The sequence below is a fragment of the Aptenodytes patagonicus genome, unplaced genomic scaffold (genome assembly GCF_965638725.1).
Source record: "Aptenodytes patagonicus unplaced genomic scaffold, bAptPat1.pri.cur scaffold_542, whole genome shotgun sequence".
Lineage (NCBI taxonomy): Eukaryota > Metazoa > Chordata > Aves > Sphenisciformes > Spheniscidae > Aptenodytes > Aptenodytes patagonicus.
In genome coordinates, this window is record NW_027472439.1 from 4,553 (window position 1) to 27,160 (window position 22,608).

The following is a 22,608-nucleotide window of genomic DNA, read 5'->3' on the forward strand; positions in this document are numbered from 1 at the left end:
TGGAGCGGCTGCGGCGCCCCCTGCAGGCCCCGCCCGAGTGAGGGGGGACGCGACAGCGGGGGGGGGGGCCTGTGTCTGTCACCTGCGCCTCACCGTGTCCCCCCCATGTCCCCCCGTGTCCCCCATATCCCCCTGTGTCCCCCCACGTCCCCCTGTGTCCCCCCCATGTCCCTATGTCCTCACGCCATGTCCCCATGTCCCCCCATGTCCCCCCGGTGTCCCCATGTCCCCCCGTGTCCCCATGTCCCCCCGTGTCCCCCCATGTCCCCCTGTGTCCCCCCCACGTCCCTATGTCCTCACGCCATGTCCCCATGTCCCCCATGTCCCCCCATGTCCCCCTGGTGTCCCCATGTCCCCCCGTGTCCCCCCACGTCCCCCCATGTCCCCCCGTGTCCCCCCATGTCCCCATGTCCCTATGTCCTCACATACCCCATGTCCCCACGTCCCCCCATGTCCCCCCACGTCCCCCCACGTCCCCATGTCCCCCCACGTCCCCCCGTGTCCCCATGTCCCCCCGTGTCCCCATGTCCCCCCACGTCCCCCCATGTCCCCCCGTATCCCCATGTCCCCATGTCCCCCCATGTCCCCATGTCCCCACATCCCCCCACGTCCCCATGTCCCCCCACGTCCCCACATCCCGTGTCCCCATGTCCCATGTCCCCCCGTGTCCCCATGTCCCCCCATGTCCCTATGTCCTCACATACCCCATGTCCCCACGTCCCCCCACGTCCCCCGTCCCCCCATGTCCCCACGTCCCCGTGTCCCCCTGTGTCCCCCCACGTCCCCCCGTGTCCCCCCATGTCCCCCTCTGTCCCTATGTCCCCACATCCCCATGTCCCCCCACGTCCCCAACCTCCCCCCCCCCCCAATAAACGTCCCCAACTGCCACCACCGCTCACGTGTCTCCCTGGGGGTCCCGGGGGGTGGCGGCGACACTTTCCCTCCCCAACATGGCCGCCCGCCCCCCCCCCCCCCCCACGGGCGGCCGCCGCCATTTTGAACGCCGCCCGCAGTGGGCGCCGCCATTTTGCGGCGCCCCGCGCAGGCGCCGCCGCCGCCATTTTAGGGGCGGGCGCGGCCGGCGGCGGCCATATTGTCTGTGGGCGCGGGGGCATTTCCCCCCCCCCCCCGTTACCCGGAAGCGGAAGCCGGCCACGCCCCCTCCCCCTCCCGCTTCCGGCTGTGGCGGGGCCGGGCCGGGACCTTCCGTCGGGGGCAGCGGCCGCCACGAAGGGGCGATGGTGAGGGGGGGCCCGGGGGTGTCCGGGCCCCCTGGGTCGCTTTGGGGGGGGGGGGGGTGTTGTCTCGGACTCCGGGGTCCCGTCCTCCCCCCCCCCGGACGCCTGGGGGTCCCCCCCCCCCCCCAGGTCCCGTCCCGTCCCCGGAGGCCCTGACGCTTCCCCCCCCCCCCCCCCCCCCGCCCAGGACAGCGAGTTCTCGGACGCGGAGGCGGGCCCGGGGGGGGAGGAGAACGCCCCCGTCTACTGCGTGTGCCGCAAACCCGACATCAACTGCTTCATGATGTGAGTGCCGGGCTCCTGGGTGCTCCCCCCCCCGGGGCTCCTGGGTCCCGTCCCCCCCCCCGGGGCTCCTGGGTCCCCCCCCAGGGCTCCTGGGTCCTCTCCCAGGCTTTCTGGGTCCCCCCCTCCCCAGGGCTCCTGGGTTCCGTCCCCCCGGGGCTCCTGGCTCCCCTTCCCAGGCTCCTGGGTCCCCTCCCCGGGGCTCCTGGGTGTCGTCCGTCCCCCCCCCCCCCGCTCCCTAGGGCTCCTGGGTCCGGTCCCCCCCCCGCCCAGGGCTCCTGGGTTCTCTCCCAGGCTTTCTGGGTCGTCCCCTCCCCGCTCTGGGGCTCCTGGGTCCTCTCCCAGGCTTTCTGGATCCCCCCTCCCCAGGGCTCCTGGGTTCCATCCCCCCCCCCCGGGGCTCCTGGGTCCCCCCTCCCCAGGGCTCCTGGGTCCCCCCTCCCCAGGCTTTCTGGGTCCCCCCCCCCCCCGGGGCTCCTGGGTCCCCTTTCCAGGCTCCTGGGTCCTCTCCCAGGCTTTCTGGGTGCCCCCTCCCCAGGCTTTCTGGGTGCCCCCTCCCCAGACTTTCTGGGTCCCCCCCCCGGGGCTCCTGGGTCCCCTTCCCAGGCTCCTGGGTCCCCCCCCCCGGGGCTCCTGGGTCCCTTTCCTAGGCTCCTGGGTCCCCTCTCCCCAGGGCTCCTGGGTCCTCTCCCAGGCTTTCTGGGTCCCCCCCCTGGGGCTCCTGGGTCCCCCCCCCAGGGACTCCTGGGTCCCGGGGAAGGGGGGGGGGTGTCCCCCAACTGGGGTGCTCCTCTCTATCCGCAGCGGGTGCGACAACTGCAACGAGTGGTTCCACGGCGACTGCATCAACATCACCGAGAAGATGGCCAAGGCCATCCGGGAGTGGTACTGCCTGCAGTGCCGGGGTGAGCCCGGGTCACGGGGTCCCCTTTTTTTTGGGGGGTGGGGTGCCCGGATACCTGGGTCTCCCTGACCCCCTCCCCCAGAGAAGGACCCCACCCTGGAGATCCGTTACCGGCACAAGAAATGGCGGGAGAAGGAGCGGGAACACGAGAGCGTCAAGGCCCAGGAACTGGCGCTGGAGCAGGGACGGGCCGCCAAGGTGGGACCCCGGCGTCCGGGGAGGGGACCCAGGCGTCCTGGGAGGCGTCGGGAAGGCTGGGGAGCCGGACGGTTGGGCGTCCCCTCCCCGGACGGTTGGGTGTCCCCTCCCCGGACGCCTGGGTGTCCCCTCCCCGCCCCAGATCAAGCGGTCGGCACGTATGTGCGGGGAGTGCGAGGCCTGCCGGCGCCCCGAGGACTGCGGGCAGTGCGACTTCTGCCGCGACATGAAGAAGTTCGGGGGCCCCAACAAGATCCGCCAGAAGTGCCGCCTGCGGCAGTGCCAGCTGCGCGCCCGGGTGAGTCGCGTGGCCTTAGCGTGTGCTTGGCGTGGCCTTAGTGTGTGCTTGGCGTGGCCTTAGCGCGGGGTTAGGGAGTCCTTCACGTGGCCTTAGCGTGTGCTTGGCGTGGCCTTAGCGTGGGGTTAGGGAGTCCTTCATGTGGCCTTAGCGTGTGCTTGGCGTGGCCTTAGCGTGGGGTTAGGGAGTCCTTCACGTGGCCTTAGCGTGTGCTTGGTGTGACCTTAGCGTGTGCTTGGCGTGGCCTTCGTGTGTGCTCGGTGTGGCCTTAGCGTGCTTGGCATGGCCTTCGCGTGTGCTCGGCGTGGCCGTAGTTTGGCAGCACGGGGATGTTACCGTGCCCTTGGCACGTCATTGGCGTGAGCTTGGCGTGTGCTGGGCGTGGCCTTAGCGCGGGGTTAGGGAGTCCGTCACGTGGCTTTAGTGTGGGCTCAGCGTGGCCGTAGCGTGCGGGGTTTTAGTGCGTTAGCGTGTTGCTGGCGTGGCTGGAGCGTCTTTAGCGTGTGTTTGGCGGGTTGTGGTGTTAACGTGGCCTTAGCATGTGCTTTGCGTGTCCTTAGTGTGTGCTTATTGCGGCCTTAGCGTGGCGGTAGCACGTGCTTAGTGTGACCTTCCTGTATGAGCCTGGCACGCCCTTAGCATCTTATTTGCACGGCCTTGGTGTGTGCTGCGTGTTCTTAGCATGTGCTCAGTGTGCTGGCGCGTCATCAGTGGTGTTAGCGTGGCCTTAGCATGTGCTTAGTATGTTTGCATGGCCTTGGTGTGGTGTTAGCGTGTGCTTTATGTGTTGTTACCGTGATCTTAACTACGTGTGACGTATTATTGGTATGTCATTAGCATGCTTTTAGTATGTGCTTGGCATGTCCTTAGCGTGATGCTAATGTGGTTTTAGTGTGTGCTTACTGAGTTGTTCATGTGGTCTGCGTGTGCTTAGCGTGTCCTTAGCATGTCATCAACACAGCCTTAGCGTTTCACACATTTGTGTGGTGTTAGCATGTGCTTTGCATGTCACTTGTATGTTTTTAGCGTGTTAGCATGCCGCTAGCGTGCGTGTGCTTAGCGTGTGCGGGGGTTTTGGCGTGGTTTCGGGGGGGGCGTGGTCCTGGGGTGGTGGGGTGGCCCCGTGTGCCTGTCACGTGTCTCTAATGTGTCCCCGTGTCCCCCGTCCTGTCTCCCTGATGCGTCACATGTCCCTAATGTGTTCCCTTCTCCCGTGTCCCAAACCTCTCCCCACGTCCCCGACATGTCCCGGTGTCCCCCTGTCCCATGTCCCCATGTCCCGTGTCCCTGACGTGTCCCAAATCTCTCCCCATGTCCCCAACGTGTCCCCCTGTCCCGTGTCCCCAACGTGTCCCAAATTTCTCTCCGTGTCCCTGACGTGTCCTGGTGTCCCCCTGTCCCGTGTCCCCCTGTCCCGTGTCCCCGATGTGTCCCAAATCTCTCCCCCTGTCCCCAACGTGTCCCCCTGTCCCGTGTCCCTGACGTGTCCCAAATCTCTCCCCCTGTCCCCAACGTGTCCCCCTGTCCCGTGTCCCTGACGTGTCCCAAATCTCTCCCCATGTCCCCAACGTGTCCCCCTGTCCCGTGTCCCCAACGTGTCCCAAATTTCTCTCCGTGTCCCTGACGTGTCCTGGTGTCCCCCTGTCCCATGTCCCCATGTCCTGTGTCCCTGACGTGTCCTGGTGTCCCCCTGTCCCATGTCCCCATGTCCCGTGTCCCTGATGTGTCCCAAATCTCTCCCCATGTTCCCAACGTGTCCCCCTGTCCCGTGTCCCCAATGTGTCCCAAATTTCTCTCCGTGTCCCTGACGTGTCCTGGTGTCCCCCTGTCCCGTGTCCCCCTGTCCCGTGTCCCCGATGTGTCCCAAATCTCTCCCCCTGTCCCCAACGTGTCCCCCTGTCCCGTGTCCCTGACGTGTCCCGAATCTCTCCCCATGTCCCCAACGTGTCCCCCTGTCCCGTGTCCCCAACGTGTCCCAAATTTCTCTCCGTGTCCCTGACGTGTCCTGGTGTCCCCCTGTCCCATGTCCCCATGTCCCGTGTCCCTGACGTGTCCCAAATCTCTCCCCATGTCCCCAACGTGTCCCCCTGTCCCGTGTCCCCAACGTGTCCCAAATTTCTCTCCGTGTCCCTGACGTGTCCTGGTGTCCCCCTGTCCCGTGTCCCCCTGTCCCGTGTCCCCGATGTGTCCCAAATCTCTCCCCCTGTCCCCAACGTGTCCCCCTGTCCCGTGTCCCTGACGTGTCCCAAATCTCTCCCCCTGTCCCCAACGTGTCCCCCTGTCCCGTGTCCCTGACGTGTCCCAAATCTCTCCCCATGTCCCCAACGTGTCCCCCTGTCCCGTGTCCCCAACGTGTCCCAAATTTCTCTCCGTGTCCCTGACGTGTCCTGGTGTCCCCCTGTCCCATGTCCCCATGTCCCGTGTCCCTGATGTGTCCCAAATCTCTCCCCATGTCCCCAACGTGTCCCCCTGTCCCGTGTCCCCAACGTGTCCCAAATTTCTCTCCGTGTCCCTGACGTGTCCTGGTGTCCCCCTGTCCCGTGTCCCCGATGTGTCCCAAATCTCTCCCTATGTCCCCAACGTGTCCCCCTGTCCCGTGTCCCCGACGTCCCAAATCTCTCCCCACGTCCCCGACGTGTCCCTGACATGTCCCAAATCTCTCCCCGTGTCCCCGACGTGTCACAAATCTCTCCCCATGTCCCTGACGTGTCCCTGACACGTTACACGTCCCTAACGTGTCCCCCTGTCCCGTGTCCCTGACGTGTCCCAAATCTCTTCTTACGTCCCTGACGTGTCCCATGTCCCACTGTCCCGTGTCCCCCACACATCCCAAATCTCTCCCCATGTCCCTGACGTGTCCCGTGTCCCCCTGTCCCGTGTCCCCCTGTCCCATGTCCCCCGCATGTCCCAAATCTCTCCCCACGTCCCCGACATGTCCCTGACGTGTCCCCCTGTCCCCACGTCACCCGTGTCCCCGACGTGTCCCTCCCCTCCCCAGGAGTCCTACAAGTACTTCCCCACCTCGGTGAGTCACCCGGACCCCTGGGTCCCTTTTTTTTTGGGGGGGGGGGGTGTCCCTGGACGCCCGGGTCCCCTTGGGAAGGGGGGGTGGGGGGTCCCCGATCCCTGGATCCCCTCTGGGTGCCGTAGCAGGGGGGGGTGGGGGGCTCCCCTGGACGCCTGGGTGCCCCCGGGGTGGGGGGTTGAGGTCAGGTCCCCCGGACGCCTGGGTCCCCTTTGGGGGGGTGGGGGGGGGGGGCACCCCTGGTTCCCCCAGACACCCGGGTCCCTTAGGGGTTGATGGGGGGGGGGGGGTTTGCGTGGGTTCCCAACCCCCCGGCCCTGGGGGGCTGCAATGGGGGGAGGGGGGGTTTCCGGGTCCCCCGGACGCCTGGGTGCCCCTGGGGGTGGGGGCGTCGGGCGTCTGGGTGGGTGCTGACCCCCCCCCAGCTGGCGCGGGGGCGCGAGGGGGAGCTGGAGCTGCTGAAGGAGCAGCTGGGGGCGGCGGGGCCCCCCGAGAGCCTCTCGGACGAGGAGCTGCCGCTCGACCCCCGGCTCTACCAGGAGCTCTGCGCCGGCGCCTTCGACGAGCACGGCCTGGTGAGTCACCCCAAATTCCCCCCCCCCCCCCCCCCCCCGGCACCCGTAAATCCTCCCGTGCCCCCCAAGTTCCCCCCCATTTTGGCCTGGGGACCCCAAATCCCCTTGGAATAGTCCCCAAATGCCCCAAATTCTGGGCTGGGGACCCCAAAGCCGTGCAGGATTGCCCCGGAATACCCCTACATCTGCTCCACGGACCCCAGATCCCCCCGGAATTGCCCCAAAATGGGCTCGGGGGACCCCGAATCCCCCCAGAATTGCCCCACAATTGCCCCAAAATGGACGCGGGGGACCCCAAATCCCCCCAGAATTGCCCCAAAATGGACTTAGGGGACCCCGAATCCCCCCAGAATTGCCCCAAAATGGACACAGGGGACCCCAAATCCCCCCACAATTGCCCCAAAATGGACTTGGGGGACCCCGAATCCCCCCAGAATTGCCTCAAAATGGACTCTGTGACCCCGAATCCCCCCAGAATTGCCCCAAAATGGACGCGGGGGACCCCGAATCCCCCCTCAAATTGCCTCAAAATACCCCTGACTCTGTGCTGGGGACCCCGAATCCCCTCAGAATCATCCACAAATGTCCCGAATTTGCTCCGGGGGCACCAATTCCCCTCAGAATCACCCCAAAACGCTTAAAATTCTGATGCGGGGCCCCCAAATCCTCCCGGAATGGCCCCGAAACGCCTCAAATCCCCCCCCAAATTGCCCCATAAAGCCCAAAATTCTGGTCTGGGGACGCCAAATCCCCTCAGAACCTCCCTAAAATGTTCCTACGAGCCCCCCGGGAGCCGCAAATCCCCCACCGAATCGCCCCAAAATGCCCATAATTTGCCCTGGGACCCCCAAATCCCCTCGGAATTGCCACAAAATACCCCAAATTCTGCGCTGGGGACCCCGAATCCCCCCCCCCCCCCCCAATTGACCCCCAAATATCCCTTAATTTGCCTCGGGGGCACGAAATCCCCTCGGAATCGCCCCAAAGTGCCCCAAATTCTCATCCGGGGACCCCCGATTCCGCCGGGATATTCCCAAACGCCTCGAATCCCCCCAAATTGCCCCAAAATCCCCCCTCAAATGAACGGTGGGGGCGGGGGGGGGGGGGGAATCACCCCAAAATGTATCCCGGGGACCCCAAATCCCTTCGGAACGGCCCCGGAACGCCCCAAATTCTGGTCTGGGGCCCCCAAATCCCCCCGGAACGGTCCTAAAACGTCCCAAAATGCCTCGCAGAGGCCCTAAATAAGCCCCGCTGGCGTGTTGTTGGCGTGTCAGGGCGCGGTTGTAGCGTGTTGGGGGGTGGGTTTAGCGTGGAGGGGCGGTTTGGGCGTGTTGGGGCGCGTTAACCGTGTCCAGACGTGGTTTTTAGCGCGTCGGAGTCAAGCGTTAATGATGCCCAAGGGCGTTTTTGCGTGTCAAGGCGTGCTTTTGGCGTGTAAAGGCGTGTTTCACACCTGTAAAAGCACATTTCTAGCGTGTAAAGGCATGTTTCACACCTGTAAAGGCACGTTTCTAGCATGTAAAGGTGTGTTTCACACCTGTAAAGGCATGTTTGTAGCGTGTAAAGGTGTGTTTCACACCTGTAAAGGCACGTTTCTAGCGTGTAAAGGCATGTTTCACACCTGTAAAGGCACGTTTCTAGCGTGTAAAGGCATGTTTCACACCTGTAAAGGCACATTTCTAGCATGTAAAGGCGTGTTTCACGTGCCGAGGTGTGTTTTTAGCGTGTAAAGGCGTGTTTCACCCACGCTGAGGCGTGCTTTTGGCATGTAAAGGCGTGTTCTTGTGCATCGAGGCGTGCTTTTGGCATGTAAAGGCGTGTTTCACCCACGCTGAGGCGTGCTTTTGGCATGTAAAGGCGTGTTCTTGTGCATCGAGGCGTGCTTTTAACATGTAAAGGCATGTTTCACACCTGTAAAGGCACATTTCTAGCATGTAAAGGCATGTTTCACGTGCCGAGGTGTGTTTTTAGCGTGTAAAGGCGTGTTTCACCCACGCTGAGGCGTGCTTTTGTCACGTAAAGGCGTGTTCTTGTGCATCGAGGTGTGCTTTTGGCGTGTAAAGGCATTTTACCCACGCTGAGGCGTGCTTTTGTCATGTAAAGGCGTGTTCTTGTGCGTCAAGGCGTGCTTTTAACATGTAAAGGCATGTTTCTAGCGTGTAAAGTCGTGTTTCACGTGCCGAGGTGTGCTTTTAGCGTGTAAAGGCGTGTTTCACCCACGCTGAGGCGTGCTTTTGGCATGTAAAGGCGTGTTCTTGTGCATCGAGGCGTGCTTTTGGCGTGTAAAGGCGTGTTTCACCCACGCTGAGGCGTGCTTTTGGCATGTAAAGGCATGTTCTTGTGCATCAAAGCGTGCTTTTAACATGTAAAGGCATGTTTCACACCTGTAAAGGCATGTTTCTAGCGTGTAAAGGCGTGTTTCACGTGCCGAGGTGTGCTTTTAGCATGTAAAGGCGTTTCACCCACGCCGAGGCGTGCTTTTGGCGTGTAAAGGCATGTTTCACACGCATCGAGGTGTGCTTTTGGCGTTTTTAAGGCGTGTTTTTGCACACCGAGGCGTGCTTTTGGCATGTAAAGGCATGTTTTTGTGCGTCGAGGTGTGCTTTTGGCATGTAAAGGCGTGTTTTTGTGCGTCGAGGTGTGCTTTTGGCATGTAAAGGCGTGTTTTTGTGCGTCGAGGCGTGCTTTTGGCACGTCAAGGCGCGTTTTTATGCGCCGAGGCGCGCTTTTAGCACGTTAAGTTGCATTTCACACGCGTTGAGGTGCGCTTTTAGCGTGTAAAGGCGCGTTTTAAGCCCATCAAAGCATGTTTTTAGCATGTAAAGGTATTTTTAAGTGCACCAAGGCATGTATTTAATATGTAAAGGCATGTTTTAAGTATGTCCAAGTATGTTTTTAGTTCTTGCAGTGGTTAAAAGACGCATTTACGGTATGTTTTACCCTGCAGAAGCATTTTTAACGCGTTGAGGCGTGTTTTTAACGCATACGGATGTGTTTTAAGCCTGTCGAGGCACGTTTGTAGCACGTAAGGGCCTATTTCAAGCGCCCTGGGACGTGTTTTTACCCCGTAGAGGCGCATTTTCAGCGCGCCAGGGCGCGTTTTTAGCGCGTAGCCGCAGCCTAAGCCGCTCGAGGCATGTTTTAGCGCGTAAAGAGGCGTTTGGAGGGCGCCGCGGCGGGGTTTTTAGCCGTTTTTAGCGCGGTGGAGGCGGGTCGAGGCGCGTCTCGGCGGGTCTGGGGCGTGGGGGGGGGGGTGGGTGGGTGGTTTTTTGCGGCGCTGAGGCGGGTTTTCGGCCTGTCCCCGGCGCAGCCGTGGCTCAGCGACCCCGAGGACGCCCCCTTCCTCGACCCCGTCCTGCGCAAACGCGCCGTCAAGGTCAAGCACGTCAAGCGGCGGGAGAAGAAGTCGGACAAAAAGGTGGGGCCCCGACGCCTGGCTCCCTTCTATAGGGTCTCCCGGACGCCTGGGTTCCTTCTATAGGGTCTCCCAGGCACCTGGGTCCCCTCTATAGGGTCTTCCGGATGCCTGGGTCCCTTCTATAGGGGGTGCTTCGGACGCCTGGGTCCTCTCTATAAGGTCTCCCAGACACCTGGGTCCCTTCTATAGGGTCTCCCGGACGCCTGGGTCCCTTCTATAGGGTCTCCCGGACGCCTGGGTCCCTTCTATAGGGTCTCCCGGACGCCTGGGTCCCTTCTATAGGGTCTCCCGGACGCCTGGGTCCCTTCTATAGGGTCTCCCGGACGCCTGGGTCCCTTCTATAGGGTCTCCCGGACACCTGGGTCCCTTCTATAGGGTGCCTCGGACACCTGGGTCCCTTCTATAGGGTCTCCCAGACACCTGGGTCCCCTCTATAGGGTCTCCCAGATGCCTGGGTCCCCCTTCAATAGGGGGCCCCGGACGCCTGGCTCCCTTCTATAGGGTCTCCCAGGCACCTGGCTCCCCTCTATAGGGTCTCCCAGACTCCTGGGTCCCCTCTATAGGGGGCCCTGGACGCCTGGATCCCCTCTATAGGGGGCCTCGGACGCCTGGGTCCCTTCTATAAGGGGCCTCAGACGCCTGGGTCCCTTCTATAGGGGGCCCTGGACGCCTGGGTCCCTTCTATAGGGGGCCTCGGACGCCTGGGTCCCTTCTATAGGGGGCCTCGGACGCCTGGGTCCCTTCTATAGGGTGCCCCAGGTGCTTGGGTCCCTTCTATAGGGGGTCCCCGGCTGCCTGGGTGCCTGCTGGGAGCTACTGGGAGGGCTCCTGGGGGTTACTGGGAGCTACTGGGACGTCCTGGGGGCTATTGGGAGCTACTGGGATGTCCTGGGGGTTACTGGGAGCTACTGGGATGTCCATTGGGACCTACTGGGAGTTACTGGGATGCCCTGAGACATACTGGGAGGGCCACCGGGACCTAGGGGGAGCTGCCGGGTGGGCACTGGGAGCTCCTGGTGATCCCCAGGAGCCTTACTGGTCTGAACTGGGGGTTACTGGGAACCCCCAAGGGTTACTGGGAGCTACTGGGGGGTTACTGGGGGGTTACTGGGAGCGACCGGGGGGTTACTGGGAGCGACTGGGGGGTTACTGGGGGTTACTGGGAGCTACTGGGGGGTTACTGGGGGGTTACTGGGAGCGACCGGGGGGTTACTGGGAGCGACCGGGGGGTTACTGGGGGTTACTGGGAGCTACTGGGAGCCCCTGAGGGTTACTGGGAGCTACTGGGGGGTTACTGGGGGTTACTGGGAGCTACTGGGAGCTACTGGGGGGGTTACTGGGAGCTACTGGGGGGGTTACTGGGAGCTACTGGGGGGTTACTGGGAGCTACTGGGAGCGACCGGGGGGTTACTGGGGGTTACTGGGAGCTACTGGGAGCCCCCGAGGGTTACCGGGAGCTACTGGGGGGTTACTGGGAGCTACTGGGGGCTTACTGGGAGCTACTGGGAGCTACTGCGGGGTTACTGGGAGCTACTGGGGGGTTACTGGGGGTTACTGGGAGCTACTGGGAGCCCCCGAGGGCTACTGGGGGGTTACTGGGAGCTACCGGGGGGTTACTGGGGGTTACTGGGAGCCCCCGAGGGTTACTGGGAGCGACTGGGGGGTTACTGGGAGCGACTGGGGGGTTACTGGGAGCTACCAGGGGGTTACTGGGAGCTACTGGGAGCTACCGGGGGGTTACTGGGAGCTACCGGGGGGTTACTGGGAGCTACTGGGAGCCCCCGAGGGTTACTGGGAGCTACCGGGGGGTTACTGGGGGTTACTGGGGGGTTACTGGGAGCTACTGGGGGGTTACTGGGAGCTACCGGGGGGTTACTGGGAGCTACTGGGAGCCCCCGAGGGTTACTGGGAGCTACCGGGGGGTTACTGGGGGTTACTGGGGGGTTACTGGGAGCTACTGGGGGGTTACTGGGGGTTACTGGGAGCTATTGGGAGCCCCCGAGGGCTACTGGGGGGTTACTGGGAGCTACCGGGGGGTTACTGGGGGTTACTGGGAGCTACTGGGGGGTTACTGGGAGCTACTGGGGGGTTACTGGGGGTTACTGGGAGCTACCGGGGGGTTACTGGGAGCCCCCAAGGGTTACTGGGAGCTACCGGGGGGTTACTGGGAGCGACTGGGGGGTTACTGGGAGCTACCGGGGGGTTACTGGGAGCGACTGGGGGGTTACTGGGAGCTACCGGGGGGTTACTGGGGGTTACTGGGAGCCCCCGAGGGTTACCGGGAGGGCCGCTGGGAGGGCTCCCGGTGATCCCTGGGGCTTTACCGGTGCTTACTGGTGCTTACTGGTGTTTCCTGGCGGGGGGCAGAAGGAGGAGCGCTACAAACGGCACCGGCAGAAACCGCGGCACCGGGAGCGCAGCCGGCACCCGGAGCGCCCCGACGCCCGGGACCCCGCCGGGCTGGGCCAGTGCCTGGGCCCCGGCTGCACCCGCCCCGCCCGGCCCCCCTCCAAGTACTGCAGCGAGGCCTGCGGCGTCAAGCTGGCCGCCAAGTGAGTATGGGCCAGTATGGGCCAGTATGGACCAGTATAGACCAGTATGGGCCAGTACGGACCCGTATATATTAGTACAGAGCGTAGCGGACCAGTGTGGGGCCTGGGTTGTCCAAGTGCTGGGGGGAGGGTGGTGGTGTAGGGCTGGATGTCAAGTGAGTGGGGACCAGTATGGGCTAGTATGGACCAGTATGGACCAGTATAGACCAGTATGGGGCAGTATAGACCAGTATGGACCAGTATAGACCCATCTATAGTAGCAGGGAGCGTAGTGGACCAGTGTGGGACCTGGGTTGTCCAAGTGCTGGGGGGAGGGTGGTGGTGTAGGGCTGGATGTCAAGTGAGTGGGGACCAGTATGGGCCAGTATGGGCCAGTATGGGCCAGTATGGACCAGTATGGACCAGTATGGACCAGTATAGATCCATCTATAGTAGCAGGGAGTGTAGTGGACCAGTGTGGGACCTGGGTTATCCAAGTGCTGGGGGGAGGGTGGTGGTGCGGGGCTGGATGTCAAGTGAGCATGGGCCAGTATAGACCGGTATGGGCCAGTATAGACCAGTATGGGCCAGTATAGACCAGTATGGGGCAGTATGGGCCAGTATGGACCAGTATAGATCCATCTATAGTAGCAGGGAGCGTAGTGGACCAGTGTGGGACCTGGGTTATCCAAGTGCTGGGGGGAGGGTGGTGGTGCGGGGCTGGATGTCAAGTGAGTGGGGACCAGTATGGGCCAGTATAGACCAGTATGGACCAGTATGGACCAGTATGAACCAGTATAGATCCATCTATAGTAGCAGGGAGCGTAGTGGACCAGTGTGGGACCTGGGTTGTCCAAGTGCTGGGGGGAGGGTGGTGGTGTAGGGCTGGATGTCAAGTGAGTGGGGACCAGTATGGGCCAGTATAGACCAGTATAGACCAGTATAGACCAGTATGGACCAGTATAGACCAGTATGGGGCAGTATAGACCAGTATGGGCCAGTATAGATCCATCTATAGTAGCAGGGAGCGTAGTGGACCAGTGTGGGACCTGGGTTGTCCAAGTGCTGGGGGGAGGGTGGTGGTGTAGGGCTGGATGTCAAGTGAGTGGGGACCAGTATGGGCCAGTATGGACCAGTATGGACCAGTATGGGCCAGTATAGACCAGTATGGGCCAGTACGGACCCGTATATATTAGTACAGAGCGTAGCGGACCAGTGTGGGACCTGGGTTGTCCAAGCGCTGGGGGGAGGATGGTGGTGCGGGGCTGGATGTCAAGTGAGTGGGGACCAGTATGGGCCAGTATAGACCAGTATAGACCAGTATGGACCAGTATGGGCCAGTACGGACCAGTATAGATCCATCTATAGTAGCATGGAGCGTAGTGGACCAGTGTGGGACCTGGGTTGTCCAAGTGCTGGGGGGAGGGTGGTGGTGTAGGGCTGGATGTCAAGTGAGGGTGGACCAGTATGGGCCAGTATAGACCAGTATGGACCAGTATGGACCAGTATGGGCCAGTACGGACCAGTATATAGTAGCATGGAGCGTAGTGGACCAGTGTGGGACCTGGGTTGTCCAAGTGCTGGGGGGAGGGTGGTGGTGCGGGGCTGGATGTCAAGTGAGGGTGGACCAGTATGGACCAGTATGGACCAGTATGGACCAGTATAGACCAGTATAGACCAGTATGAACCCGTATATAATAGTATGGAGCGTAGTGGACCAGTGTGGGACTTGGGTTATCCAAGTGCTGGGAGGAGGGTGGTGGTGCGGGGCTGGATGTCGAGTGAGGGTGGACCAGTATGGGCCAGTATGGACCAGTATGGACCAGTATAGACCAGTATGGGCCAGTATGGACCCACCAGTATAGACCGGGAGCCCTGTAGATGCCAGAGTGGATCCCCCAGTGGATCCCGGGGATGCCGGGGGGGGGGGGCTGGGCAGGGGGAACCCCCCAGGGTGCCCCCTTGATTCCCCCCCCCCCCCCCGCCCTCCCCTGGATCCCAGCCGGATCGACGAGGTCCTGCCGCAGCGGATCCCAGAGCGGATCCCCCACCCGATCCCGGGGCTGCGGGGACCCCCCGGGGTGGCCCCATTAACCCCGTCTCCCCCCCTGCCCCGCAGCCGGATCTACCAGATCCTGCCGTAGGGGATCTCATAGCAGATCCCCCACCAGATCCCAGGGGTCCTGGGGCTGCGGGGACCCCCCCAGGGTGACCCCATTAACCTCATTCCCACCCCGTCTCCCCCGGCCCCACAGCCGGATCTATGAGATCCCACCGTAGAGGGTGCCGGAGTGGATCCCAGGGATCTTGGGGTCCTGGGGCAGCGGGGACCCCCCAGGGTGGCCCCATTAACCCCGTCTCCCCTCCCTGGTCCTGCACCCAGATCTAAAGATCCCGCCATAGAGGGTGCCGGAGTGGATCCCAGGGATCTTGGGGTCCTGGGGCTGCAGGGACCCCCCCAGGGTGACCCCATTAACCCCACCTGCCCCGGCCCCACAGCCGGATCTACAAGATCCCGCCGTAGAGGGTGCCGGAGTGGATCCCAGGGATCTTGGGGTCCTGGGGCTGCGGGGATCCCCCCGGGGTGGCCCCATTAACCCCATTCCCGCCCCGCAGCCGGATCTAAAGATCCCGCCGTGGAGGGTGCCGGAGTGGATCCCAGGGATCTTGGGGTCCTGGGGCAGCGGGGACCCCCCGGGGTGGCCCCATTAACCCCGTCTCTCCCCCCGGTCCTGCACCCAGATCTAAAGATCCCGCCATAGAGGGTGCCAGAGTGGATCCCAGGGATCTTGGGGTCCTGGGGCTGCGGGGACCCCCCCAGGTTGACCCCATTAACCCCGCCTGCCCCGGCCCCACAGCCGGATCTACAAGATCTTGCCGTAGAGGGTGCTGGAGTGGATCCCAGGGATCTTGGGGTCCTGGGGCAGCGGGGACCCCCCGGGGTGGCCCCATTAACCCCGTCTCTCCCCCCGGTCCTGCACCCAGATCTAAAGATCCTGCCATAGAGGGTGCCAGAGTGGATCCCAGGGATCTTGGGGTCCTGGGGCTGCGGGGACCCCCCCCGGGGTGACCCCATTAACCCCACTCCCGCCCCGCAGCCAGATCTAAAGATCCTGCCGTAGAGGGTGCCGGAGTGGATCCCAGGGATCTTGGGGTCCTGGGGCAGCGGGGACCCCCCCCGGGGGTGACCCCATTAACCCCGCCTGCCCCGGCCCCACAGCCGGATCTACAAGATCTTGCCGTAGAGGGTGCTGGAGTGGATCCCAGGGATCTTGGGGTCCTGGGGCAGCGGGGAACCCCCGGGGTGGCCCCATTAACCCCATCTCCCCTCCCTGGTCCTGCACCCAGATCTAAAGATCCCGCCATAGAGGGTGCCAGAGTGGATCCCAGGGATCTTGGGGTCCTGGGGCTGCGGGGACCCCCCCCGGGGTGACCCCATTAACCCCACTCCCGCCCCGCAGCCGGATCTAAAGATCCTGCCGTAGAGGGTGCCGGAGTGGATCCCAGGGATCTTGGGGGTCCTGGGGCTGTGGGGACCCCCCCAGGTTGACCCCATTAACCCCGCCTGCCCCGGCCCCACAGCCGGATCTACAAGATCCCGCCGTAGAGGGTGCTGGAGTGGATCCCAGGGATCTTGGGGTCCTGGGGCAGCGGGGACCCCCCAGGGTGGCCCCATTAACCCCGTCTCCCCTCCCTGGTCCTGCACCCAGATCTAAAGATCCCGCCATAGAGGGTGCCGGAGTGGATCCCAGGGATCTTGGGGTCCTGGGGCTGCGGGGACCCCCCCAGGGTGACCCCATTAACCTCATTCCCACCCCGTCTCCCCCGGCCCCACAGCCGGATCTATGAGATCCCACCGTAGAGGGTGCTGGAGTGGATCCCAGGGATCTTGGGGTCCTGGGGCAGCGGGGACCCCCCAGGGTGGCCCCATTAACCCCGTCTCCCCTCCCTGGTCCTGCACCCAGATCTAAAGATCCCGCCATAGAGGGTGCCAGAGTGGATCCCAGGGATCTTGGGGTCCTGGGGCTGCGGGGACCCCCCCCGGGGTGACCCCATTAACCCCACTCCCGCCCCGCAGCCGGATCTAAAGATCCTGCCGTAGAGGGTGCCGGAGTGGATCCCAGGGATCTTGGGGTCCTGGGGCAGCGGGGACCCCCCCAGGGTGACCCCATTAACCCCGCCTGCCCCGGCCCCACAGCCGGATCTACAAGATCTTGCCGTAGAGGGTGCTGGAGTGGATCCCAGGGATCTTGGGGTCCTGGGGCAGCGGGGACCCCCCGGGGTGGCCCCATTAACCCCGTCTCTCCCCCCGGTCCTGCACCCAGATCTAAAGATCCTGCCGTAGAGGGTGCCGGAGTGGATCCCAGGGATCTTAGGGTCCTGGGGCAGCGGGGACCTCCCCCTGGGGTGACCCCATTAACCCCACTCCCGCCCCGCAGCCGGATCTAAAGATCCTGCCGTAGAGGGTGCCGGAGTGGATCCCAGGGATCTTGGGGTCCTGGGGCTGTGGGGACCCCCCCAGGGTGGCCCCATTAACCCCGTCTCCCCTCCCTGGTCCTGCACCCAGATCTAAAGATCCCGCCATAGAGGGTGCCGGAGTGGATCCCAGGGATCTTGGGGTCCTGGGGCAGCGGGGACCCCCCCCGGGGTGACCCCATTAACCCCACTCCCGCCCCGCAGCCGGATCTACGAGATCCTGCCGCAGCGGATCCAGCAGTGGCAGCAGAGCCCCTGCGTGGCGGAGGAGCACGGGAAGCGGCTGCTGGAGCGGATCCGGCGGGAGCAGCACCAGGCCCGGCTGCGGCTGCAGGAGATGGAGCGGCGCTTCCACGAGCTGGAGGGGCTGATCGCCCGCGCCAAGGGGCACCCGCCCCGCGAGGACGAGGAGGTGGGGGGGTCCCCCCGTCCCCCCCCCCCCGGATCCCTGGGGATCCCCCCCCCCCCCCTCCCTGACCCCTTGGGGGGGGGTGGGGGGTGTCCCCCGCAGAGCACGGAGGGTGACAGCGAGGACACGGACCTGCAGATCTTCTGCGTCTCCTGCGGCCACCCCATCAACCCCAAGGTGGCCCTGCGCCACATGGAGCGCTGCTACGCCAAGGTACCTATAGGCCCCTATAGGCGCCCCGCGGGGGGACCCCCCCCCCCCCCCCCCGGCCCCTTAGAGCTCTATCGGGGCCATATGGACTCTGGTTTTGGGCGCTATAGGGGATATAAGGACTCCCCTGGGTCTCCAGGGGCCATATAGAACCCACTGCGGGGCTCTGTCGGGGACATAGGGGCTCCCCCGGGTCCTATAGGGGTTCCCCGGCATTTCTAGGGGCCATAGGGCCTCTGGTCATGGGCGCTATAGGGGATATAGGGGGCTCCCCTGGGTCTGCCGGGGCCATATGGACTGGTTTTGGGTTCTATAGGGGCTATAGGGCTTCTCTGGGGGTTATAGGGGCCATACGGGCTCTGGTCTTGGGCTCCCCCGGGTCCTATAGGGGTTCCCCAGCATTTATAGGGGCCATAGGGCCTGTGGTCATGGGCGCTGTAGGGGATATAGGGGGCTCCCCTGGGTCTGTCGGGACCATATGGACTGGTTTTGGGTTCTATAGGGGCTATAGGGCTTCTCTGGGGGTTATAGGGGCCATACGGGCTCTGGTCTTGGGCTCCCCCGGGTCCTATAGGGGTTCCCCAGCATTTATAGGGGCCATAGGGCCTGTGGTCATGGGCGCTATAGGGGATATAGGGGGCTCCCCTGGGTCTGTCGGGGCCATATGGTCTCTGGTTTTGGGTTCTATAGGGGCTATAGGGCTTCTCTGGGGGTTATAGGGGCCATACGGGCTCTGGTCTTGGGCTCCCCCGGGTCCTATAGGGGTTCCCCAGCATTTATAGGGGCCATAGGGCCTGTGGTCATGGGCGCTATAGGGGATATAGGGGGCTCCCCTGGGTCTGTCGGGGCCATATGGTCTCTGGTTTTGGGTTCTATAGGGGCTATAGGGCTTCTCTGGGGGTTATAGGGGCCATACGGGCTCTGGTCTTGGGCTCCCCCGGGTCCTATAGGGGTTCCCCAGCATTTATAGGGGCCATAGGGCCTGTGGTCATGGGCGCTATAGGGGATATAGGGGGCTCCCCTGGGTCTGTCGGGGCCATATGGTCTCTGGTTTTGGGTTCTATAGGGGCTATAGGGCTTCTCTGGGGGTTATAGGGGCCATACGGGCTCTGGTCTTGGGCTCCCCCGGGTCCTATAGGGGTTCCCCAGCATTTATAGGGGCCATAGGGCCTGTGGTCATGGGCGCTGTAGGGGATATAGGGGGCTCCCCTGGGTCTGTCGGGGCCATATGGACTGGTTTTGGGTTCTATAGGGGCTATAGGGCTTCTCTGGGGGTTATAGGGGCCATACGGGCCCTGGTCTTGGGCTTCCCCGGGTCCTATAGGGGTTCCCCAGCATTTATAGGGGCCATAGGGCCTGTGGTCATGGGCGCTGTAGGGGATATAGGGGGCTCCGCTGGCCTGTTGGGGCCATATGGACTCTGGTTTTGGGTTCTATAGGGGCTCTCTGGGGGTTATAGGGGCCATACGGGCTCTGGTCTTGGGCTCCCCCGGGTCCTATAGGGGTTCCCCAGCATTTATATGGGCCATAGGGCCTGTGGTCATGGGCGCTATAGGGGATATAGGGGGCTCCCCTGGTCTGTCGGGGCCATATGGACTGGTTTTGGGTTCTATAGGGGCTATAGGGCTTCTCTGGGGGTTATAGGGGCCATACGGGCTCTGGTCTTGGGCTCCCCCAGGTCCTATAGGGGTTCCCCAGCATTTATAGGGGCCATAGGGCCTGTGGTCATGGGTGCTATAGGGGATATAGGGGGCTCCCCTGGGTCTGTCGGGGCCATATGGACTGGTTTTGGGTTCTATAGGGGCTATAGGGCTTCTCTGGGGGTTATAGGGGCCATATGGGCTCTGGTCTTGGGCTCCCCCGGTCCTATAGGGGTTCCCCAGCATTTATAGGGGCCATAGGGCCTGTGGTCATGGGCGCTATAGGGGATATAGGGGGCTCCGCTGGCCTGTCGGGGCCATATGGACTGGTTTTGGGTTCTATAGGGGCTATAGGGCTTCTCTGGGGGTTATGGGGGCCATACGGGCTCTGGTCTTGGGCTCCCCCAGGTCCTATAGGGGTTCCCCCGGATCTGTAGGGGCCATACAGACTCCAGCCTTGGGCTCTATAGGAGATATAGGGGCCCTATGGGGGCTATAGGGGCCGTACAGACTGGTTTTGGGCTCTGTAGGGGCTATAGGGCCTCTCTGGGGGCTACAGGGGCCATACGGAACCCACTGTGGGGCTCTATAGGGGATATACGAGCTCCCCTGGGCCCTACAGGGGCTGTACGGTCTCTGTTCTTGGGCTCTATAGGGGTATAGGGGCTCTCGGGGGGGCTATAGGGGCCATACGGAACCTGCTTGCAGGTCTCTGTAGAGAATATACAAGCTTCCCTGGGCCCTATAGGGGCCTTACGGGCTCCGGTTTGGGGCTATAGGGCTTCTCTGGGGGTTATAGGGGCCATACGGACTCTGTTCGCGGGGTCCCCCGGGTCCTATGGGAGCCATACGGATGCTGGGCCTGGGGCTCCATAGGGGATATAGGGCTCCTCGGGGGGGTTGTAGAGGCCATATGGCCTCTTGGTTCGCGGGCTCTATAGGGGGCTCCCTGGGGGTTCTAGGAGCCGTATGGACTTTGTCCTCGGACCGCACAGGGGCTATAGGGGCTCGCCGGGGCTTCGAGCGGCCATACGGCCCTTGCTGGGGGGCTCTATAGGGGAACCCTGCCCCTGGGCTCCGTAGGGGCTATAGAACCGCGCTGGGGGCCATACGGGCCCCGCTGGGGGGGCTCTAGGGCGGGCTCTAGGGGTCCCCGGGGGGCTATAGGGGCTCCTGGGGGGCTATAGGGGCCCCTATAGCCCCCCCCCCCGCTGTGCCGGCAGTACGAGAGCCAGACCTCCTTCGGGTCCATGTACCCCACCCGCATCGAGGGGTGAGCGGGGCGCCTGGGGGGGGGGGGGGGTCCCCCCAAACCCCTGGGGTCCCTTGGGGGGGGGGGGGGGTGTCCCCGAGGGGGGTCCCTTGGGGGGTGGTGGTGTCCCCAAACCCCTGGGTCCCTTGGGTGGGTGGGGTGGGTGTCCCCGAGGGGGGTCCCCAAACCCCTGGGTCCCTTGGGTGGGGGGGGGGTGTCCCCGAGGGGGGTCCCTTGGGGGGTGGTGGGGGGGGGTGTCCCCAAACCCCTGGGTCCCTTGGGTGGGGTGGGTGTCCCCGAGGGGGGTCCCCAAACCCCTGGGGTCCCTTGGGTGGGGGGGGGTGTGTCCCCGAGGGGGCGCCCCCGGACGCCTGGGTCCCCTGGGTGGGGGGGGGGGGGTGTCCCCGAGGGGGGGTCCCCGGACCCCTGGGTCCCTTGGGTGGGGGGGGGGGATGTCCCCGAGGGGTGTCCCCAGACCCCTGGGTCCCCGGGGGTGTCCCCGAGGGGGGTCCCCGGACCCCTGGGTGGGGGGGGATGTCCCCAGACCCCTGGGTCCTTGGGGGGGTGGGGGGTGTCCCTAAGGGGGGTCTCCGTACCCCTGGGTCCCCTGGGTGGGTGGGGGGTGTCCCCGAGGGGGGTCCCCAGACCCCTGGGTCCCCTGGGTGTGGGGGGGTGGGGTCCCCAAACCCCTGGGTCCCTTGGGTGGGGGGGGGGGGGGTGTCCCCGAGGGGGGTCCCCAAACCCCTGGGTCCCTTGGGTGGGGGGGGTGTGTGTCCCTGAGGGGGGTCTCCAAACCCCTGGGTCCCCTGGGTGTGGGGGGTGTCCCCAAGGGGTGTCCCCAGACCCCTGGGTCCCTTGGGGGGGTGGGGTGTCCCCCGGAGGGGGGTCCCCGGACCCCTGGGTCCCTTGGGTGGGTGGGGGGGTGTCCCTGAGGGGGGTCCCCGGACCACTGGGTCCCCTGGGTGGGGGGTGTCCTCGAGGGGGGGTCCCCGGACCCTTGGGTCCCTTGGGTGGGGGGATGTCCCTGGGTCCCTTGGGTGGGTGGGGGGGTGTCCCTGAGGGGGGTCCCCGGACCACTGGGTCCCCTGGGTGGGGGGTGTCCTCGAGGGGGGTCCCCGGACCCTTGGGTCCCTTGGGTGGGGGGGATGTCCCTGGATCCCTTGGGTGGGTGGGGGGGTGTCCCCGGACCCCTGGGTCCCCTCGGGGGGGGTGGGGTGTCCCCCGGAGGGGGGTCCCCGGATGCCTGGGTCCCCTTGGGTGGGGGGGGGGCTGTCCCCGAGGGGTTCCCCAAACCCCTGGGTCCCCTTGGGGTGGGGGGGGGCAGTGTCCCCGAGGGGGGTGCCTGGGTCCTCTGGGGGTGGGTGGGTGGGTGTTTTGGGTGCCGAGGGAGGGGGAGAGGGGAGCAGCCGGACACCTGGGTGCCCTGGAGGTGTGGGGGAGGGGGTCAGCCGGACGCCTGGGTGCCCCCCCCCCCCCCCCCCCCTCCCCCCAGGGCCACCCGCCTCTTCTGCGACGTCTACAACCCCCAGAGCAAAACCTACTGCAAGCGGCTGCAGGTGCTCTGCCCCGAGCACTCCCGGGACCCCAAGGTGAGGGGCACCCATGGGTGCTGGGGGGGGGGTCCCCGGGGGGCGGGGGGAGGGTCCCCCGGGGCAAGGGAGGGTCCTGAAGCCGGGGGGGGGGGAGGGCGACGGGAGGGGCCCTGGGGAGAAGGAGGAATTGGGGGAGTGGGGGGCACCGCAGGGTGCTGCCCTGACCCGGTGGGTGCCCCCCCCACCCCCCACCCATAGGTGCCGGCGGACGAGGTGTGCGGGTGCCCGCTGGTGCGGGACGTCTTCGAGCTGACGGGGGACTTCTGCCGCGTCCCCAAGCGCAAGTGCCACCGGCACTACTGCTGGGAGAAGCTGCGCCGCGCCGAGGTGGACCTGGAGCGCGTCCGGGTGGTGGGTGCTCCGCCGCGGGTGCCCCTCGGGCTCCCTGAGGTCCCGGGGGGGGAGGGGGAGGGGGGGGGCGTCGAGGTCTCCTGGGTGTCACCGAGGGTCCCACGGGTGGTGGTGAGGTCTCCTGGGTGTCACCAAGGGTCCCTTTGGGGGCCGTTGAGGTCTCCTGGGTGTCACCGAGGGTCCCTTGGGGGCCGTTGAGGCCATCT

General features: G+C 64.5%; 1 protein-coding gene across 2 annotated transcripts; it reads left to right on the forward strand.

Annotated features, from left to right (window-relative positions):
• Positions 1–1,160: 1,160 nt before the first annotated feature.
• CXXC1 (CXXC finger protein 1) lies at positions 1,161–22,402 on the forward strand (the record flags this gene model as incomplete). Of its 2 annotated transcripts, none has more annotated exon segments than XM_076364074.1 (14): positions 1,161–1,241; positions 1,426–1,523; positions 2,325–2,425; positions 2,507–2,622; positions 2,765–2,920; positions 5,919–5,945; positions 6,371–6,520; positions 9,834–9,941; positions 12,309–12,493; positions 17,153–17,360; positions 17,460–17,570; positions 20,431–20,480; positions 21,952–22,048; positions 22,250–22,402. In XM_076364074.1, coding segments are annotated over 14 exon segments (1,563 nt in total), but the record flags the coding sequence as incomplete, so codon positions are not given.
• Between the last annotated feature and the right edge of the window lie 206 nt (positions 22,403–22,608).